The following is a 23257-nucleotide window of genomic DNA, read 5'->3' on the forward strand; positions in this document are numbered from 1 at the left end:
CTGCTGCTGAGTTTATTTAATTGCTAAATAAACTATTGTATTTATACTTTGAGTCTTACCTCGTGGGTCCATTATCTGTGTGCTTGATAATCTTGTTGTTACCGTGAGGTTGCCATGGAAACCAGTAGAGGCCAGCCAAAACATAAATGGTGCTTTGAAAGAACTTCCCTTAGTGTATTACCCTACCATGTGTTGGGGGTATGGAGGGAAATACTAAAATTACCCCAAAAGTGGAAATATTGTCTTCACTGGTGTTTATTGTGATTGGCTGCACTATGACATGAAGCTCTTAAAACCTGAGGAGACCAAGGGGGTAAGCCAGCTTCCACAAAGCGTACCTCCTATGGCGCCATTTTGATGCTACCTAGCACTCACCCGCCGTTAGCATTCCATTTACTGTCATTCATTTTGACGTCACTTTGACAGCCAATAACTTTACATCTGAAGTGTTTAAAGACTTTATTTGTCCATTGTTTATTTCTAAAGGAACACGACAATGTATAAAAGGCTCCATTACCTTGTATCTTACGTTATGGCTCCATAGCAGATGTTTTTGTACAAAAAGACGATTGTGTCATAACCACGCGACTTACTTACATTAGCTGTTTAAGTTTAATTACTAATGTTAACTAGCATTTTAGTTAGCAATAATTAGCCTTTCAGACAGGTTGCTCACGTCACATCTACGTCTTCAAGCTCAGTTGGAGGCTGCGCAGTAACGCTCAGCCGTCACTGGAAAAGTGCTTCTAATAGCCTTCACTGGTCTCTGTAGAAATCAACGCCGTCACATTGTCCATTTATTTACTCTCTATGGAGGAGACTGTACCCTTATAAAGTTTGTTTGAAGAGTATTTCACTTTTGGCACTTATTTTTACCACTCCCACTCATGGTTTTTGCTTCTCTGCAGCATTGAATGAAGCGTAAAATTATTTGATATAAGATGCACTTTGATGGACTATCTAATCATATGGTGGAAGTTTGCTAAACCATAACCTCTGGAAATGGAGGTTATTTGAACCAGTGAAATGTTCGGATGACTGAAATGCACAGATTTCATTCTTTTTTTTTTCTTCTCCCAAAACTGCCTACTTATTCTCACAGAATTGAATGTTTTATACAATCAGATAAAAAGGGGTTAGTTAAACAAGACTCTGCTGTATGCTGTTCAAATCCAGAAAGGTGAGAGAAGGTTATTACTGGAGGTTGACTGGTGCAAATACCCAGAGTCTCATGGTCAATGTGGGTGGAGAGCAATGCAGAGCTGAAGGACATCATTCACTAAGTTCCTGTTTAAATAAAGAAACAATACTTTATATTTCTTGTTTAATGGTCCCATGATCAAAAACATGAATGTTTTAAGTCTCTCAGTGAAATAATGATGTCTTCAGTTTATTGCATTTGTCTAATTTAGTATGAAGCGCTCTTACAATGATTATCTTGTCGATTGATCGTTTGCTTGATTGGTAGTTCCTTGTAGTGCAGTTTGGGGACATATGCTGTTGGGTGTGGCATGCATGAGAAGTGGCGCTGCAGATATATTGTTCAAATGAATTTTGAGGATATGTGACTGGACACTGAGAAGTTAATTTTAGTTAAATGTCATGGCAGGCTGCAGCTGCAAAGCGTTAAGGTTGGTTGGGAAAGTATGCTAAGGAGTCTGATCCATAGTTTTAGTTGTTTGTCTTGGCTATTAATACACAGTATTAGTATATATATTAATATATGAATACAATGATTTTGTATATATTTTTTTTATATATGTATATATATAGGCTGGCATATAGGCTCGTTCTCAGTACGGCATGATACCTGGCATCCACAGAGTCTCGCCAAGACTCAGGTGGAGCAGATTCTACACCATCTGGAGCTTGCAAATTTGTGCCACCCCACCCAAAGCCAAGAAGATGATTGCTATCAGCATGATTACGCCTTTATTAGATTAGCTGTGCATTGTTTACAGGCTTGTGGCTCTGCCCATGCCAGCCTTGAACAAATACTTTCCAATGGGAGGGTGAAGTGATCAACTCAACAGCAGCTAAACACATGTTCCCTTATTGCTACATAAATGTGTTACTCTATAGGAGAAAATAAGGCAATCTTTTGAAAATTTTTCTAATTTTGACAAATTCCCTAAACTGGTTAGAGATTCAACTTAAAGTGTTGATCTGTTGTGGAGGTTGTGTGAAAATACGACAGTTCTCCTTAATCAAATAGCCAAAGAGCCACACATGAAGTAAAAAAAGACACATGTGTGGCCTCTTCCACTGACTGAGCAAAGTTAAAATGTCAGAAATGAGGAGGTGACACGTAAAAAAGTCTCCCCTGGGGGGATAGCTCCGTAACAGCATTAAATCAGCTACAGTAAATGCTCTCGGCCTGTTTTGTAGTCATGTGCTTATACTAGGAGCAAAGTATTCCTCCATCTCAATATCATCTATGTACAGTATGGACTTTTACATGATCTGATATAGAAGGAAATTTATATATTTGATCGAAATTGCACACAATCTGTTATTTCAAAGAGTAATTTTCTAGTACATCCCAAAACCAGGGATGACCCAGTTACACAGCAAACAGTAGGTAAAAGTAGGACTTTTATTGGGGATTCATTTGTTTCATTCCAGTACTGTTAGAATTAACGATAGATGTTTAATTTGCAGTTTTTAAGTGAGAACGTGATGTGGTTTGAAAGGCTATAACTGGTAATAAAACAGATAAAATATCCAGATTCTTCTGTAATGAGTGCAGCATAATCAGTTTTGAAGCCACGGTGAAAATGGAGCCATTTTGCCACAGTTGCAGCTCATATTAGCACCACGCCAAATAATGAAGACATGATCAGAGGAGAGAAATGCTCTGCCAGCGTCTGTCTCCTCCATGCCAGTGCATGGGGAGAAGGGAAAGGTAGTGGGCAGAGCCAACTTTCCACTCCAGCTGGAGAGCTGGTGAGAGGCATTGTTTCTATCATCTCCTGCTGTCAGCCCTTGTAGTAGCTGGTCTGTAAGACTAGCCACTATTTCAAAATAGCATTGAGTCATCTTGCCAGACACTTTAATGACCTACATGCTGGATTCTTATAGTACAGTAGGTACCTGGCAAAATCAAGCTTTTGGTTTTTCAAGTCTTAAAAATGTTCTCCTACCATTTTCTCTGGAACATACTGTATTAAAGGCAGACAGGAGATTTCTAGCTAATGTGGTTGATATTTCATTGGAAATACTTATTCCATAGATAAACAAACAATTCTCACACTTATATCTAGATGTGAATTTAATTTAAATATGTATTTATGTCTCACACTTTCACTTGTGTCTTGGGCCACTGATTTTTGCTGAACGTGAAATTGTTCCCTCTAAGCAGCTTCCTCTACAGTGACTCACTTCATTGCCATGTAAAAAGGAGTCCATCAATATTCCAGTCACACCTACGGCTGCTGGTCAAGTCACTGGTTCACAGAGCTTCACTGTCCCTTTCTCTGTCAATGCTGTCTCTGACCACACTTCCTTTCCCTCTCGCTCTGGCCATCAGCAACAAACTTTGCCTGGATTAAACAGACATCACCTTTCATAAGTGTAAACTACCACCCTCTGTTGGCCATGTCAGGGAGTTCAAATATCAAGCTCAAACCATTAAAATACTGTTGTGCATTGCACTCAGCCTCAATGCAAGCATAGGTTCATCCATACAATGTCAGTTTAAACATGCTGTTCTGGAATATTATTCATTATTTAGGTGTCACTTCTCAGTCAATTTATTTGCCTTAGTAATAGTTTGTTTGGTTACACTTTACTTGAAGGTATCTACATAAGAGTGGCATGACACTGTCATGAACATGTCATAAACATTATAAACAAGTCATAAACATTTATGACATAACGCTTCTTTTAGTAAGTGTCATTCGGTTTTTGTCATAACAAGTTATGGTTATGTTTATGGTTAGGGTTAAGGTTCATGTGTCATGACTGTGTCATGACAGTGTCATGTGTTCATGACAGTGTCATGTCACTTATGTAGTGTATGCTTACTTTTATGAAATGTAGTGCCTTTTTATTTTGTTGGTATTGAATAGTCTAGAAATGCAATAGAATAACCCATACTGATTCAAATCTGCTTATATATATATATATATATATATATATATATATATATATATATATATATAAAAAAACCTACCTCTTTTTTTGTGGTTTACTCTCTTTAGGTCCAACTGGCTGAAGCCTTGCTGCGGTCGCCGAGTGGCCCTGTGGCAGGTCTGTCTGCTCAGCGCTGGCTTCAACTGTATCCTGGTGGCCTGTGTCATCCTGGTGGTGCTTTTCCTGTCCTTGGAGCTGCTCATAGACACCAAACTCCTACAATGTAAATAGTGTGCATGGCTACTTATTTGTTTCTCCTATTATTTTTTATCGAGGGAGAGGTTTGCTGAGCATGCATATTCTTCTCCAGCAATACACTGTGTGACGTTCATAAAACACCTGGGAGGCATCCAGTGCAGCGTGCAGGAGCAGCTCCACTGGAGTAGTGGGAGTTAAACGCTTCAGTGTCCTTGATCATTTCACTAAATCTTCACTAACTCCATTGGTGCTTTTCCTGCACTTTGACGTACGCTCAATGGTGTTTTAAATCCCCAACGTCTCCTTCCAGGCAGCTCTGCGACCGTTGACTTCAAGGCACCTAACCCTGACCTTAACCTTAACCATAACCATAACCATTGCCTAATCGACTTCAAGGCAGTGCTGCGACCGTTGACTTCAAGGCACCTAACCCTAACCTTAATCCTAACTCTAACCATAACCATTGCCTAATCCTAGTGCCTAGTGTCTCCTTCCAGGCAGCGCTGCCTGGAAAGAGACGTTGGGGGCTTAAAACACTGATAAACATGACCTACAGTTACCTGCAGACAGGTTCAGATTGTTATTTCTCTTATCATTTGCTGTACAGCTACGCTGGGACATTTTTACACTCATGGTTTAGAGGCTATACCTTGTTATGGTCAACATAATGACATATAAGGAAGAGCATATCACAGTTAAAAGGTCCTGGTTTTAAAAAAAGTGTACTTAAATACAACATTGAGGTACTTGCACTTTAATATTTCAGTATTTTAATTTTATGCTACTTTCTTCTTATAATTCAGAGGAAAAATATTGTACTCTACAACATTCATTGTACAATTATAGTTACTGATTACCTTCCAGATTCATATTTTTACATAAAAACTATAAAATATAAATATCATAACCTTATATAAAACAATATATAGTTAAATATTAAACCAGTGCATTCCAACCTTTTTGTCTGGAGCCCCTTGTCACATTTCAGTTGTCTATGACTCATTAGCAGTTCCACCAAAGTGACATTTCCCCTCTAAACGTCTCACATGGTTTCATTCAAATAACTGTTCAAGGTCCCTGACCCCAAGGTTTAGTGCCGCAGGACTATACTATACTGTTATTTAGGTAAAGCATCTTACTGTACTACTTCTTTTTATTGACTTTGTGTGTTGTGTGTACATACTGGTGGATAAGGGGCCCTAAACTGTCCATAAATATGACTGAATAAATACAGAATACTGTGACAGTAACATACTGTAGACTTAAACCATAAGAAACTTAAATAATCTACACACAAGTCACAAGTGTGAATTTGAATTTGGTTCCTCATTCTATTTTACTACAGTACATACAGTAGGGCACTTTACAAAGATTCATGTCTGAAGATCCATCATAATGTGAATGCATTTGTGTCCACTTTTTCCATCACTGTTGTGTGTGTAGTCTTGCCAGTCACAGAGGAGCTGGTGGTGCTGGATGGTAAAGGGTTGTGATGGAGAGTGATGGAGAAAGGTGATAATGAACCAAGTCTCTTGTCAATGGCAGCAGGCACACGTCCCCATTGATTACTGGCCAGCATCCAGTTCTGATGATACCTGAGTCTCGCTGCGGTGACTGCAGGACTCTAGTCACTTCTGATCTATTGTAATCCAGTGCTTTGTCTGCTGCCACTCCTGCAAGACAAACACTGGAGTGGGCAATAAGGAGGGAGAGTGAGGGAGGGAGTGCACTCCCTCACTAAAATTAGTGGCATAGGACATGGGTAGTACATGTTGGCACTGTGGATTCATAGATAAACAGAAGGGTTTCTAAACTTAAATTTGATTTGCTTACCTCGTAGATATAGGAACACCTTTTTTCATTGTATCGGCTCTTATGTGCTCCTCTTTGGAACTTTGCAGGTTAACATTTGTCCACATTTCTTCTCTCAACAGTTTCCAATGCTTTCCAATTTGCCAGCATTATACACTGGATCAGCCTTATCATCCTGTCACTCTTCTTTTCAGAGGTAAGACATACAGTGGGGCAAAAAAGTATTTAGTCAGCCACTAATTGTGCAAGTTCTCCCACTTAAAAAGATGAGAGGCCTATAATTTTCATCATAGGTACACTTCAACTATGAGAGACAACATGAAAAAAAAAAAAAAAAAAAATCCAGAAAATCACATTGTAGGATTTTAAAATTTATTTATTTGCAAATTATGGTGTAAAATAAGTATTTGGTCAATAACAAAAGTTCATCTCAATACTTTGTTATATACCCTTTGTTGGCAATGACAGAGGTCAAACGTTTTCTGTAAGTCTTCACAAGGTTTTCACACACTGTTGCTGGTATTTTGGCCCATTCCTCCATGTAGATCTCCTCTAGAGCAGTGATGTTTTGGGGCTGTCGACTTTCAACTCCCTCCAAAGATTTTCTATGGGGTTGAGATATGGAGACTGGCTAGACCACTCCATGACCTTGAAATGCTTCTTACAAAGCCACTCCTTTGTTGTCCGGGCAGTGTGTTTGGGATCATTGTCATGCTGAAAGACCCAGCCACGTTTCATCTTCAATGCCCTTGCTGATGGAAGGAGGTTTTCACTCAAAATCTCACGATACATGGCCCCTTTCATTCTTTCCTTTACACGGATCAGTCGTCCTGGTCCCTTTGCAGAAAACAGCCCCAAAGCATGATGTTTCCACCCCATGCTTCACAGTAGGTATGGTGTTCTTTGGAGGCAACTCAGCATTCTTTCTCCTCCAAAACGAGTTGAGTTTTTACCAAAAAGTTCTATTTTGGTTTCATCTGGCCATATGACATTCTCCCAATCCTCTTCTGGATCATCCAAATGCTCTCTAGCAAACTTCAGACGGGCCTGGACATGTACTGGCTTAAGCAGGGGGACACGTCTGGCACTGCAGGATTTGAGTCCCTGGCAGCGTAGTGTGTTACTGATGGTAGCCTTTGTTACTTTGGTCCCAGCTCTCTGCAGGTCATTCACTAGGTCCCCCCATGTGGTTCTGGGATTTTTGCTCACTGTGTTTGTGATCATTTTGACCCTACGGGGTGAGATCTTGCGTGGAGCCCCAGATCGAGGGAGATTATCAGTGGTCTTGTATGTCTTCCATTTTCTAATTATTGCTCCCACAGTTGATTTCTTCACACCAAGCTGCTTACCTATCGCAGATTCAGTCTTCCCAGCCTGGTGCAGGTGTACAATTTTGTTTCTGGTGTCCTTTGACAGATCTTTGGTCTTGGCCATAGTGGAGTTTGGAGTGTGACTGTCTGAGGTTGTGGACAGGTGTCTTTTATACTGATAACAAGTTCAAACAGGTGCCATTAATACAGGTAACGAGTGGAGGACAGAGGAGCCTCTTAAAGAAGAAGTTACAGGTCTGTGAGAGACAGAAATCTTGCTTGTTTGTAGGTGACCAAATACTTATTTTACTGAGGAATTTACCAATTAATTCATTAAAAATCCTACAATGTGACATTGTCAATGTGAATGTCTCTCATAGTTGAAGTGTACCTGTGATGAAAATTACAGGCCTCTCTCATTTTTTTAAGTGGGAGAACTTGCACAATTGGTGGCTGACTAAATACATTTTTGCCCCACTGTACGTATTGTTGTCCATAGGACCTTATTTATGGTACCACAATAAATACAAATCCTAAAGTAATCATATAGTTCTCATTCTGTTATACCTTCTTGCTCTTGCAGGATATAAATATTCACAATTTAATAAAACTAAACTAAACTTTCTTTAACTGTAGATTGTATGCTAGCAATACAAACCAGGTATAGGCCAAAGGGAAGTAGAGTATGTGGCTGCCATTTAATTTCCTCTATCATCTCTATTCTAACGTCTAGTCAGGATTCAGCTTTAGCTTCAGAAATACCTTGAGGCTGGATGGCCAGTGAAATGTGTATTGTGTAAACCCTAATTGTAATTAGCCTTAATAAAATTTGAGCCATTGTGCGAAAAAATAATGTCTTATCACCACTCGAGAATTGTGAAAAACAAAATGGAGAATTTGGCCCACAGGCCTCCACTCCAGTGCAAACCAATTACCCTGACAGCCTCAGCCCCAATGCCCTAACCCAAACATTAATTACTAGTGAGCCTGAAGGAGCAATAATTAAAGCTGAGCTTAATGAGCAGTGGGGATGGGGTTACAGTGATACGATCCATCCAAACACCTCACCCACTGACATCACAGAAGAGTCATCTGGGAACGGTGTTAGATAGATGTAGCATATCACCAGCCGGTCCCACTGCACCAATCAGGAAACAGGATTCAAAAATGTGGGCGGAGTCCCTGCACTTCTCACTTGACACCAGCACCGTTGTCAGACATGCACTCCGGATGATGGATTAGCAGGACCAGTCATACATGACACCCTGTGCTAATTGGAGTGTAAATCAATGGCCCTGCTCAACAAATGGTCCCGCAACCAACAGCATTTTTTTAGATTAGATTACAAGTGTTGCATTGTTCTTTTGTAGGTCAACGATCAAGATCAGGAAACACATTATAGCCACAGATTTAATAGCTTTATCAAAGAGATAAAATGCTTTTGAAAGGAGAGTATTCTGTCTTCTTTGTGATGTTTCTTTGATGTGTGAAATGCAAATCAGTTATTTTGTATTCATGTATTGTATGTGTGCACGAATTTCCTATTTGGTAGCTGCAATATATTTTACACTAATCAAACACAGTTATTATTTAAAATTTGTGGCTACTTGTATGGTGTCTACTGCTCATTTAGCATTCTAGCATAGTGATTATTCTCTTATTTTATTTGAAGAATAAAACTGTTCCACACAGGCCTCTTCTCAGTTTCTAGTCTGTGTTCACAAGTCTTGACAAAGGGTGTTGGATGTAATGACAACTCAAAAGACTAAGAATATCACAAGAGCTTTTTATATGTATCTGCATACTCCCTCACCTTATCTATTTTAATGCTTTCATTTATCTCTCTGTGTCTGTCTTAGACTGTCTTCAGAATTGTAGTGCTCGGGATCTGGGACTACATAGAGAACAAAGTTGAGGTTTGTGCTGGTGTTTATTAGCAGATTTTGATGACCAGTTTTTCATTTTTTCACTGTCAAATATTTTTTTAATATTTCCAATATTATATATATATTTATTGTTTTCTTTTTTCCCCAGAGCTTACACCTTAGAAATAGTTCAACATCTTGGAAAATAGGCTTCACACACACACACACACACACACACACACACACACACACACACACACACACACACACACACACACACACACACACACACACACACACACACACACACACACACAAACAACAACAGCAACATTTGCACATATTTAAATTTTTGTGTGTGCTTGCGTGTGTGACCTCTCAGGTGTTTGATGGTGCTGTCATCGTGCTGTCCCTGGCCCCCATGGTGGCCTCCACGGTGGCCAATGGGCCCAGCAGCCCCTGGGATGCCATCAGCCTCATCATCACTCTACGCATCTGGAGGGTCAAGAGGATCATTGACGGTGAGGCAGGCAAAAACATTGTCCATCAAATGAGTCTTATTAAGAGGCATGTATGTGAGACCAATTAAAGTTGAGGAGCAACTCAAGGAAATACCCAATCTTTCTTAACTCAAAAGGATTACACACATGCATAAAAATCTGCTTGTCTTAAAAGAGCTAAATGACCCTATTCTCTCCATGATTATACAAATTATTTACTATTGAGAGCAATATAACTATTGATCATCCCTCATAGTAAATTGATGCTACTCTGCTACTCTAACTTGTATTGATTGTAAGGGGACGGTTAAGTAGATTCAGAGAGGCCGTAATGAATATATTGGTTGTTCTCCCCAATGCTAATGCAGACCGGTTCGATATCTGTTCAGAGGTCACCCTCACCACGGGCCTCTGACTGCATACAGGATCAGCTGCACACAAACTAAACAGGAATTCAGTGTGCAATTTGTTCTTCTCCAGTGAGATAGTGGATGAGTAAAGGGCTGTTTTCCCTAATATTTCCCCTCAAAGCAATAGTTTGACATTTTAAGAACATACCCTTATTTGCTTTCTGGAGGAGTTAGATGACGCAACAGCCAGCAGCTGGTTTGCTTAGTTGAGTACAAACACTGGAAACAGTTTGAAGCTCTGTCCAATAGTAACAAAATCAGCCTACCAGCACCTACCAGCTCACAAATTAACATGTTTTATCTTACTTGTTTAATCCATACAAAAACAAGGGCGTTGTGCTGCAGTCTTTATGCTAAGCTAAACAACTAGCTGTAGCCTTATGTGTGTATTGATCTCCTCATCTAACTCTCTACGAAAAAGGTAATAAGCATGCTTCCCAAAATGTAAAATTATTTCTTTAAATGTGTACTTAATAGTTACCTGCCATTCCAATGTACTTCTTCAGATGGTTCTTTTATTGTCTTAATGGAAATGGATGATGTTTTTCTTATTAATTTAGAATTATTTTTATATATTATTCTAAGGTCCTAAATAGACATTTCTGTCTTGGTTGATTTCAGGATGGCTTTAGTCTAAAATCTTAATCATACATGAGCACATAGTTTTATTGGAACAAATATATTGAACTAAAAGGGACACATCATAATGGCATGATTAATCAACTCAGGAATCAATAAAATACAGCTTTCAACATCATTGATTTACTCTGGTAAAGCATGTTCAGCAGGACCATGTTTCCTGCTTCTTGACATGCAACTGCAGTGTTGGTTTTCAGGGAATGAACTTGTGATTTTCCTTCTGCACACCTCGACCTGTTGGGTTTGATATTTGTGAGTGATTGGGTTTCCTTATTAGGCAGGCAGCAACACACCTCAGAGGAAAAAAATCACACTCAGACCAATAAATGTACAGCTGAGGGACCAGCTCGGTTATTGTAGGGGAGGGATTGAGTCTCTCGCAGAATTAGCTTGACGTATGAAGCAGCGATGTTTGTGTCAGTCCGATGGGAGTGGAAATACAGAGGAGTGAACTGCAGCAGAATTTCTAAGGACTAGAAAGCAGAATTTATTAGCAGAGTGATATATCTGATAGAAATATGAGCCTCCCAAACATGTAGGTGATCCAAAAAATAATTATACTGAAATGTTAAATCTTCCTTACCATCTTCAGATACATATGAATACAATGGAACCAATTATTGTGCTAGTTGTAATAATGTCTTTTAACAGAGCCATTTTACCAAGTCACCAAATGCCATAATAGTAGATGGTGAATGATGAGGAAAAATGTTTCTGAGGGAATATACAAAGTAGCACAATAGTCATAGACAGAAAACTGATTCACTTAAAGTACTACATCAGTTTAAAATGCAGGGAAACCGTTTTTTTGTGTGTTGGTGTATAATCTAAGTCCTACAGGTTTGTGTGAACAGTAAAACACTTGACTTCAGGTGAGAGAAGAGAGTGTTAGCATGTGTGAAGTTGTGGTGTGAATTACACTGTTATGCATGCAGCTGTCAGTTACACACACACACACACACACACACACACATACACACACACACACACACACACACACACACACACACACACACACACACACACACACACACACACACACACACACACACACACACACACACACACACACACACACACACACACACACACACACACACAGTATAATCATGGAATTGACGCTGTACACTTGCATATTGACACAGATACAATATGCAGGAGCACTAATGCATTACTGCATATTGTGCGGCTAAATAATGAACTTGTGATTTATCTTTTCATGCATGTTTGAATTCTGACTGGACTGGCCCCATCTGATATCCCCACTTTTGCAATGTGTGTGTGCCAACATGACTATAAATAGGTACAAGGAGCATGTGGCGATGGCTGTGTGCTTTGCTCTGCCCCCCCACAGTACCCGAAAGGCTGTTTCATTTTCCTCCTAGTGTTTTGACAAAGCCGGGAGTTGGGTCTTGTAATAATACAGATCCACAATCTCAACAATAACAGAATTGGACATGTATAACTACTGATTCTGTTTCACCTCTTTATGTTGCCCATAGCAACATTCCCCATCAGAATACATAGTATTTCCATGTGTGACATCATATCATGTGGCTTACAAATGTGATCACAAAGAGGTGTGAGGGGCCGACTGTCTGCCACCTGTGATGACAACAGGTATCCAAATTTACTCTCACTATCCTTTTTTTAGGTACACCTTCCCATCCTGCTCCAGAAAGTGTGTCATGTAAAAATAAAGTGTGCAGTCAGATTGTAAGAGGTGGCGTTACTTTGATTGATCAAGACGTAATTTAAGTGTTTGATGCATCAATTCCAGCATGACTGCACATTATACTTCCTATACCTGACCTGGAATCATTTAATAAATATATTAAAAATAAAATGAATGAAGTAATACATAAATAAACAACCAATAAGCTGCTGTTTGTGTGAAAAAAAGATTGGTGGGTGCTGATGAGAGTTAAATTAACAAGGTCACAGGAAAGAAACAAGATTGATTCAAGGCTGGCCAAAGTATGCTGGCAACACTTTAGTGATATCCGTATTGGTATTAAAAAGGTTTAACTTTTGGCAATCATTTCACAACTTTTGTTCTATACACTTTGGAAAAACATACAGAGGTCCAGACCTCGGTGACCTCAATGGTGGGTATGGCCTTGATGTCAACACAGTAAATACTTTTTAGTTTAAGCAGAATGGGATGTTCAGTGTCAATCTGGCCTGCAAATATAAACTTAGTGACGTGTCAGCATGAAACAAGAACCCTGTGGAAAAGTTCAGCACCTTGCAAAATTCATTCAGTACAGGTATGGGGTTACTAGTAGCCAGTAATTAATGAGGTTTGCATATGTGATGATGACGGACATATATGGAGCAAAGGACAAATGGTCAACCAACACTGCCCCTTGACCTTAAGGTGCTCAATGTATTTTACCATAAATACCTTCAGCAGCTGTCTTACGTAAGTCATATTTTTTCATTTAGTAAGACTTGATGCCTCCTAACACACCTTGCAATCCTTTTCAGACCATTTCATTTTGTAGTTTAGAGATCTAAAAAAAAAGTTTCATCTTTGTTTTAACTCTCTCGCTCTCCCCCCTCTTCCATGTTAGCGTATGTGCTACAAGTCAAAGTTGAGATGGAATTGGAGATCCAGCAGTGTGAGAAGACCAAGGCTGTGAGAGAGGAGCAGCTGGAGCGTCTCACTCAGATCTGCCAGGAACAGGCTGTGAGTACCAATTCACCACACATTTCACCTAAATTAGCTTAGTAAGAAAATGGGTGTTGGAGAAGGGGTAAGTGGATCACATTGCTGAAAGGTTTCTATATAGCTATTCTACACTTGTTTCCACTTTGAAATTTGGACACTATTGGAATCTGTCCACAGCCTCAGTACTGCATGATGATAGAAATGACAGTGACTGAGTTGAATATAACTGTAAAGTTAGTGTTCCAATTAAATTATAGAAGTTTCTCACTCACTGCTTAGTCCATTTATAGTCATATTATTGTCGTATAGCCATCCAATCTTTGAAAAAAGAAAAAAAAAAAAACTGTCATGGTATTATGGTTTACTACAGTTATAGTCTGATTAAGGCCACATAAGCCCATACTAAATTGCCAGTTCATATTCCACCAGAGGAGGGCAGCAATACCTTACAAACAGGTCCAGTCTTTCCACACATTTCATTATGATTCCTCAGAGCACACACTTGGAGAAAGAGTAATACATACCTCCTGTATGTATAGTTTGTAAAAATGGTCGCTTTAATAGGTTTTCTCTTCCGTTTACAAAATGTACTACTGCAATATTTTGTCAATCGGTTGCATGTATTCTCCAGGCCCAAAACCCTGAAATCAATACACAGAGACATCACCGCTGTAGATCAACGAAGCATACAATTTACCCAACACATAATTAGATGATGCACTTGGAGTAAACTATTCACAATTAGCCTTGATGTTTTTAAAGTGATCTGTCAGGTCTGGAGAAAATCTCAATACTGATTCCAACTCAGACAATTTAAACTATTTTTAGGAGCTTTGTTTGTCTATACACATTATGTTACTGTAGTCTTTATTGTATTTTACTCCACAAATTATGTAAATCATAATCAATATAGGTGTTTTCCCTGTTTCAAAAATATGCATAATGCTTACAGAGTATGTGACGTTCTTGTGTGTATGTATAATGTATGCAGATGACGTTTTCTCTCCCTCCCTTGTGCGCTCACCTTTTCACCTGCTCCTGTATCTTTGCCACTCCATCCTTCCTTGTTCTCTCTCTTCCTTCCTTCTGTTTCGTTTCCCCCTCCTCTTTCTTTCTTCCTGTCTTTTTATTGTCCTGCCTTCCCTATCCTTTTTTCCATCTCTGTCCTCTTCACTCATCCTATTTAAAATCCATTTCTACTTTCTCTCTTCCGTCACACTCCCAACTTGCTGCTTTTCCTTTTTCTCCAGTTTGAGATCAGGCAGCTGAGGGCCCATCTGGCCCAGCAGGACCTGGACCTTGCTGCAGAACGTGAAGCAGCCATGCAGATCCACCATGTATGGAGCAAACAGGGCAGGAGTTTTCAGGTTGTAGAAGGCTTGACTCCTGGGGAGTCTGATGATGAAGGCAGCCAGAGAAACCCCAGGGAGCCTCATGCTACTGCAGGTACAGTATGGTCTCTAAAAAGCAGAGTTTTTTGGGACTTGGTTGCTAGATACAAGTGATGGCCAAATGAAGATACATGACGTGAACCATTTTCTTTATATTCTCAGCCCACTTAATGGGGCTTTTGTTTGAAAGAAAAAGGCTCAAGGAATGGCAATTCAGTGTCCTTTCAAACCTTTGTAAAACAGAGAGTGCCATCTAGTGGGGTTTAGAAAATAAATAAAATGGTCCAGAGAAGCTTTATGAGGCTAGATACTGAAAACACTAAATGTAAAGTGATTAGGTTTTATAAACAGTGAAATAAAGCATACATACTAAACAGATGAATGGCAAGGAATGTAAGAAAGAAAACAAAAAAAACTTTTTATTCATTCCCTCTGATACAGATTTTGGCTCCAAAATGTCCTGCAGTGAGGTTAATGCAGTAGGTGAGGATTAAAAACACTTTCAAAAACTGAAAATGAATGCATCTAAGACAAAATCCTGTGGCATTAAAAATATAGGTACCATACCATGTGCAGTGTTTGCTTGAGAAAGCAGCATGACAAACCAGGAGAGAGGTACAGCATAAAGTATGTACATGATTATGAGGAACAAAAAGTCCCTAACAGTGTAACATCAGGTGAACTGGATGCCAGAGCAGCGTACAGTTAATCTGGAGAAGTAGCCCTGGAGCATCTTCGAGGCCAGGCTCTTAGCCCCTCCACACTCACACACAACACCCATCTGACCGCAGGCACATTGGGATCAATATGAGGGCAAAATAGCTTTTAGGATCTGGTGAATCCTGGAGAAAACAAGCATGTTCTCTGACACTATGTGAGCTTGGATGGGCTTCTGTCATGCCCCAACTATCTCTCCTACCGCCCCCTTCGTGGTGAGGCTGACCCAGCCAGCCCAGACCACTTGGGCTATTTCAGGTACAGAGTGCTCTGTGCATTGGGCCTTGTTCGGGGCTAGTGGGCTCCTGTCAACATCTGTTCCCCTTCACCTGCAAACCACAATAGGGCACCAGGAGGCTCCACGGCGGCCACAATATTACCCCAAGGGCATAGTGGGAAATCTGGCTCTCAGAAACAAGTGGGGCTTTTTACAGGAACATGGTCACTGGGATAAGCACTTAGGCCACAGGGCTCCAGTCAGGTCAACTCAAATCAAGCCAAGCTTATTTGTATTGCTCAATATTGCAGATGCAGTCTCAATGGGCTTCTCTCACACTCACCTGCATGGTGCTATCAAATGACCAATAACTCTTATCAAGGCCTTCATAAAAATGAAAGTCCCAGGAGATTGAGGGTTTTGTCACCTTAAAGTACCAAACCATGTAGATTTTAGGAACATCCAGTGACAATCAGCGTTAATCAATGAGCCAGTGGAGTTTTCTCTCAGATAAAGAGAGAGGGTTATAGCCAAGCTATTGGCTCTGTGAGGCTTTACTACAGCAGTGCTTTGAGCTAAATGCTAACATGCTCACAATAACAAAACGACGGTATAATGTTTACAATGTTCATTATCTTAATTTAGCGTGTTGGCATGCCAACAGTTGCTAATTAGCAGCAGCACAAAGTGCAGCTGTGGCTGATGGGAATGCCATTCATTTTGCAAGTCAAACCAAACCGATGATGGCACTAGATGAAAAGTCAGGGGATCACCAACGTTATTACAATTTATTCTAAGAGGGACATGAAAGTCTGTACCAAATTTGATGGCATCCATCCAGTAATTGTTGAGACATTTCACTCAAAACCACAAATGTCAACCTGCTGGTGGCCCAAGAGGAAAGTTTAGGGGATGACCAAAGTTAGTAGGCTTCATCATTCTCATCCTCATGGCTTAAAAGCATTTATGGTAAATTTCCCAAACTGTGTCACTAGTATGTTAGCAAAATCAAAGTCTGTTTCTTTTTAATCTAAAATAGTAATTGCCTGTACTGTATCTGTATGCAGTGGTTACTTGTCTTCCTCTCACCCCACTTTACCTGAGGTGTCAAAGTGATATTTCGCCCATCAAAATTATAGTTCAGATTTTAACTAAAGGGACCTCAGCATGTCACCTCTCTTTTTTTTTTTTTTTTCAGACGAGCAGCCTGGTAACTTGACTGTCACTGAAAGAAGGGCAGAGCCTTTAATGTATGCTGGACAGCCCATTCTTTTTCCTTAATACTCATGTGTTATTAATTGTGGAGTGATTGTCTCAGTCTTGTTTTAGTGAGTGCAATGCTTCCTCTCCAGGGGTGGCTCAGGGATTAATATTTTAGACTGAAAAATAAATGAAATTACCCATCAGAGTCTGCAGCATGTCCCAGGGGACAAGGGCTAGCACTCAGGGTACTCTGGGTTCGCACTCAGCCAGCGGACAGTGAGCTCAAGACCAATCAAGCGGACAGAGGAGCATAGCAGATCACAGCCATTCACCACGCACACTGAGGCCTGCTAGACTGGAGGGATCTGTGCCTGAACAAAGAGCTCCCACTCTCTCATTTCCCCCCATTCCTCTCATCCCTGAAACCAACCCCACCCTGTCCCTGTCCCAGTTTATTTCTGGTGCACTAGGGTGCAGCTAATGCACAGCGTAGCAGTCCATGTTCCTGACCACTTGACAATAAAGTACCCGTGGCCTGGGGCAGAAGTCATCTCTGTCAATATTATGTTGTAAACATAAGAGATATTTTCCATTTGCACTAGTTTGGGTAGTTAACACTGAAATGGACCTACGGACAAAAATGTATGAAATCCAATTACAGTCACTGCCACACATTAGAGTATTAGCAGTATAAGTCAGTCACACTATATTATACCCTAATTTGACTGGTCATTTCCTGTTATATACTTGGAAAATATGGTCCATTCTGTATTCATATTATATATAAAATAATATTTATGTAGGTCTAACAGTATTTGATGCATGTTTTTAATTTATTTATGTATAATTCAAAATTTCAACAACCAGACGTCACAATCAAAACTGTGATAACAATAAAGTTGTAGTAACAACAGTGACAGCAGAAATATTTGGCATATTATGCATATTTATACAATATAATATAATATCATAGAAACTGTAAAACATTACAGGACAGACAAGATAAAACACAACACATGACATACTGTGTGCATGTTTCAGTTTATGTCATGGAGTGGTAGTGAAGAGGGAAAAAAAGGAATTAGATATATGTATGGAGGTACTGTAGGAGGAAGGCTCTCCTGTTTTCCAAGGAGTTCATATTTTTCCGATTGCACATGCAGCAAGTCAAGCCAAATTTTTGTAAATCTGTCAGCAGGTTTAACCAATGACTTTATGCACAATGTATTTAGTTGTGGCTCATAATCAGATTTTGGACAAATAAGAGGAACTAAAAGGTGTGTGATGTATACATAATATCATCGGCACGGTGGTATGATTTTGACTGGGTGATGGGGAAAGCATCACAATCCAGGATGCAGACAGAGATTTATTAAAGAGTGGAAACAGTAATAGGAATGATGGGCATCCTTGTGTAGCTATGGTATGGGAAATATATGAATACAGTTATTGTTTTTAATAATTAAAACATGTAACAGAATTATTTTATTTTATTTTTTTATTTTTATTAGTTTATTTGTCAGGGACAATGTACAAAATACATTAATCTTACGAAAATATGTTTTGTACCAGAGTTAGCTAATGCTAGTTTCCATCTGCAGTCCCCGGGCAGGTGCACACAATATTAAAACATATTACAAATAACTGTCAATAGAAATAAGAAATACATGCAAGATTACACTAATCAGATGTTTAAATAAAAAACTAATCAAAAAACCATCACAGCCTAAAATATATACAATATAGTCAAAAACATTTACCTCAATATTACATTTGTAAACTTTTAAGTGTGCTGATGCTCACATCACTGGTTATCAAGGATATATTTCTTTAAGTTTCGAGAGAAATTATTCAAATCTACAGACAACTTTAGACTGCCTGGGAGTTGATTCCATTGTTTAATGGTTTTAAATGAAAAGGCTGTCTGTGCTGTCTATATGCTTGCTCCAGAGAGGAGTTTTTATTTTTTTATAGATTACATTAAACGAAATCACCGACTTTAGCAACACACTTGAGTGTTGTTATTCGCAAATATTAATTATGTAAATTCCTTTATTTATTTGTTTTTTATTTTTAAACTCAGATCCGGTTGTGCGTGATGACATGAACAACTACATAAGCCAATACTACAGTGAAGCAAGCAGTGGTGAGCGAACATCTACAGTATATACCACTCCACTACATGTTCGTTAAATTAAGTAAAGCAGTGACTCAAAAGTCTTTTGAGTTGTTATAGGGCTGCTAAGTCTTAGGAAAAAACTTCATAGGTTTGGTCAGAGATTTGTCTGATGCAGGTGATCAATTGTGATAAATATTCAAATGGAAACCCAAAACTTACCTTATTTAGCTTGGCTTTTGCCAGACAAAAATTATTTCTATAATGTTATTCAACACTTCAAATTACCATAAATTTACATTTAGCCAAAATTAGGAAATCTGTTGAGTAAATATCTCAGACCTTACCACAGACAGCAGCATACTGTAATTTATTTACAAGTTTTGTCAATATGACTGACAGATAGTACACTGGTATGCACTTGTGTCGTTTGAAGTGAAGGGCTAATTTGTTTTATCTGTGTTGACTTTCTCTAAATGTATAAACCGTCTTTCAAGATGCTGGAGCTTCTGGCTTAGGTGCCCGGGTCATCACCACGGCAGCCATCGACGTTCACCTCCCCACCAATCCAAATCCCATCCAGTCAAACTCGATGCTTGGTGAGCGGGTGGGCAGCGCCGTAAGTGACACCTCAACCAGCATATCTAGGTCCAGTGGCAGCCAGACGGCCCGCCCCCACAGCCTGAGTAGCCACACCCCGGGTTCGTCTATGACGGACTGCAGCAGCAGCACAGCTCAGGACCTCAGTCTGAGCTACAACACCCATCGCTGGTGCCCTCCTTCCTTCTCAGGCCAGGACCCCAGCAGGAACCCTTGCAGGGACCCCAGCATGGTGGTGCAGGAGCTACTCTCCTCCCTCTCTGAGGACTCCTGCCTTGCTCAAAAGGGCCTGGTAGTAGACCCTGTCAACCTTAAGCTTCCCAGCCCTACTGGCTCAGAAAAGGCCAGCCCTGAGCTGGACAACAGAATAAACATCTTCAACCGCAGGAACCAAGAGGAGAGACGAGGCCGGGGAAGGGGTTGTGTGCTGTTGCAGACTAAGCCACTGATCCACCTGCAGGGCAGCACCACTGAGCCGTCCCTGGAGGAGAAGTACAGGCTCCTGGGACCAGCTGACACACCTCTGGGGCACATGCCTGATACATAGGCTACATTTACACAGAAACAAGTATTTTCTTCTTTTACTGCCACCCTGTTTGGCACATATCTGAACTTTTGTGGCAGGCCAAACCTCAAGAGAGGCACATAAGATTTTAAATTTTAAATTTTAAAATTGGATTTTTCTTTTGCTGTGTAAATCCAATCTTAGCCAATCCCGAGCAAGCTTACGCCTTAGCTTCCAGTTAACACTGATGCTCCTTAATTTGAAATGTTTAGAGGTCAATAGTAGAAATGACAATTAGAACTCTTAGGCCCTTTGCCATACCTCCCCTGTTCCTCCTTGATGGATTTTTGAAATCAGAAATTCCCTGGCATAGCACAACAAAGACTAGAACATCCCAGTAAGGGAAAGTCTAATGTGTTCTTGGACACATTCTTCATCAGGAATCCTTACTTTGAATAGGTCCTAAATGCACTGAACTTTACATTAATTAAAACCAGCAAGGGGCCATTCAAGCCTATACTGAACAAAAACTTTAATTCTGAATCATGTTACAAACCAAGACACTGTTCTCTGTTCTTGGAATTTCAAACAGTTAAAAGGAGTGTTTTTTATTGGATTTTTCTTGTTATTGTGTTTATTTTAATTTGTATGATCAACTTTAAACATCAGTCATGCTGTTCTTTGTTCAAACAGCCACAGGGTAAATACGACTGGCTTAACTATACAGCAACAACTGGCAACAGCCAATTTCTTTTTTTTACCTTTGCCTTTCTGTCACCTATTTGTTTGATTTGAAACCATGGACCATCATTAGAATTAATTGAATAGCATTTTTGTTTTACTTGTAAAAAAACAAACAAAAAAAAACATAAGTAGGGTATATTTGTGTGGATGAACTGAAAAGGTAAGTGACTGGATTCTTCACATGAAACTAGATTGGAGTGCTTGTAGCATGAACCTTTAAAACATATGTGCCCTAAATGGCAAGAAAATTCTTTGCACTTTAATGTTTACAGACACTTTTGTGAACTTGATATGGAGGAAGTTATTGCCAAATGCAGGTGTTGTCTTTTGAATGAAAATAGCAAAAATAAAAGTTAGTATTTCCCTAACTGCGTTCAGTTTACTGACTCTAAAAGCTGTACCAAAGATAGTGCAGCATGATAAAAACACTAAGCGAGCTCTAATCAAATACGTTCTTCTCACAGGCTCCGTGTTACAATACACACTGTACACCATTGTTTCATTAGCATCATCTCCTTCTATGCATATGATTTTGAAAAATCTAAATTATTTAAGGTTATTAAGATTCGAAGACCTGTCACAACAACTGCTAATTGGTCAAGTCATTGTAAGTGTGTCGTGAGAAGTATCAACCCCCCTAATTACCCTCTCGTATCATTAATTCAGAAGATAAACTCCTGTACCATTTTGTTGCTTGTCAAATGTTTACAAGTATCCAGAGAATGTTTTAATTGTTAATAACTATTACGGCTGCAATTAATTAAGCTATCACAAGTGGTTTATGTTTTGAGAACTAAGTAGTTAATTTGCAGATCTGGGTATCTGGATTGTTTGTAAACGACACAGTACATATGGGGAGCTGAGGGGATTATTACAAATACTGTTGTGGTGCACATAAGAACATTATCAGTATTAGTTTACAAGGATTCTGTCTGCAGCTCTTTTTGGAGAAACAGAACTGAAGACTCATCCCCCTAAATAACTGATTTGAAGCCCTGACTAGTGGCGATTTTAGACCCTTTTTAGGGGGGCTGTATTTATTGTTACACCTCATTATCATTTCATTTGATTCTGGTAGTCCATAACGGGACTTTCGTAGTTTTTTCATATGTTTAATATTTTGCATTTATCTTTCACTGTTGTAATAATAAAAACATATAGTCATTGTTATCCAGTGGAATTACTGATTTAGCAGGGGGGGGGGGGTTAACACTTTTGCAGGGCACTACATCCGTATCACATTCTCATTAGGGGCTGAGCCCCCCTAAAGGTCTGATCCTAGAATCGCTCCTGACCCTGACACTAAATTGAAATGACACTTACTGGTTGGATTGATGTTTAATAATGGTTAGTGCATTTCAAAAACTGCATCTTAAACCCAAGATAACTACTTTGCAAACTGCTAATGTTCTTTTTTCTTGCGTTTACATTTCTATTTCATTTTTAGGGAGTATAGCAGGTGTATTTACATTGATAGAACACAACGTCTTTTCTCAATCAAGACGTGAGACAAATTGTTAAAACATATGTAGGCTATATACTACAACTGCAGTGTCTGGACTACACTAGACCACTCTCTGGATGTGTATTTAAGTGACATTCACCCCATGACCACCATAGTTACCCTCATCACAAGTAAATGCTGATGGCCTATAGCCAATAATGGACGCCTTTTGTGTGAAGAGGCTGCAGCTACTGTATTATTTACAAATTAACTACAGTAGGCCACAGATGAAGACTTGACTAAAGGACACCAAGGTGAACTAATCTAAAATGTTCTTTTATTTTACAAGAATCAGTTTAAATTGTAACATTAATCAGTGATACAATATGATTCTTTTGAGTCTTAAAACAATGTGGGATTAACAGTAACCTGGTGTTATTTTTTGTCCGCAGTCTGGGAACAGTATAGCTCAGCATTGTCTCAGTTTCCTACTGTACTATCATAATAAATAAGATAAAATGTTAAAGCAAATGCAAACATGTTGTTGCAAACAATAGCTTTAATAAAAATGTTTCATTACATATTAAAGAAGCCTAGCACCTATTTGAAATGCAACAGGATAATTCAAATAAATGTGAAGCAGCATTGTTATTTGAGAGGTTTATTTGTCACTTATTAGGAATTTATTTTATATTTATACAAGTGTAATTCGGGTTTAATTAACAACCACTTCTTCAAAGCTTGAGTCATCTCTCGAACAGCCTAAAAATAGAATATA

General features: G+C 39.3%; 1 protein-coding gene across 1 annotated transcript in view; it reads left to right on the forward strand.

The window, feature by feature from the left end:
• LOC120556103 (transmembrane protein 266-like) overlaps positions 1-21403 on the forward strand; it is a 50473-nt gene extending 29070 nt beyond the window's left edge. The window contains exons 4-11 of the mRNA XM_039795497.1: positions 4203-4357; positions 6267-6340; positions 9314-9370; positions 9702-9840; positions 13445-13560; positions 14793-14988; positions 19154-19216; positions 19684-21403. Coding sequence (XP_039651431.1) covers positions 4203-4357; positions 6267-6340; positions 9314-9370; positions 9702-9840; positions 13445-13560; positions 14793-14988; positions 19154-19216; positions 19684-20333 — 1450 coding nt within the window. The 3' untranslated portion in view covers positions 20334-21403. The remainder of the gene's footprint in view (positions 1-4202; positions 4358-6266; positions 6341-9313; positions 9371-9701; positions 9841-13444; positions 13561-14792; positions 14989-19153; positions 19217-19683) is intronic.
• The last annotated feature ends 1854 nt before the right edge of the window (positions 21404-23257 follow it).

The sequence above is a fragment of the Perca fluviatilis genome, chromosome 3 (assembly GCF_010015445.1).
Source record: "Perca fluviatilis chromosome 3, GENO_Pfluv_1.0, whole genome shotgun sequence".
Lineage (NCBI taxonomy): Eukaryota > Metazoa > Chordata > Actinopteri > Perciformes > Percidae > Perca > Perca fluviatilis.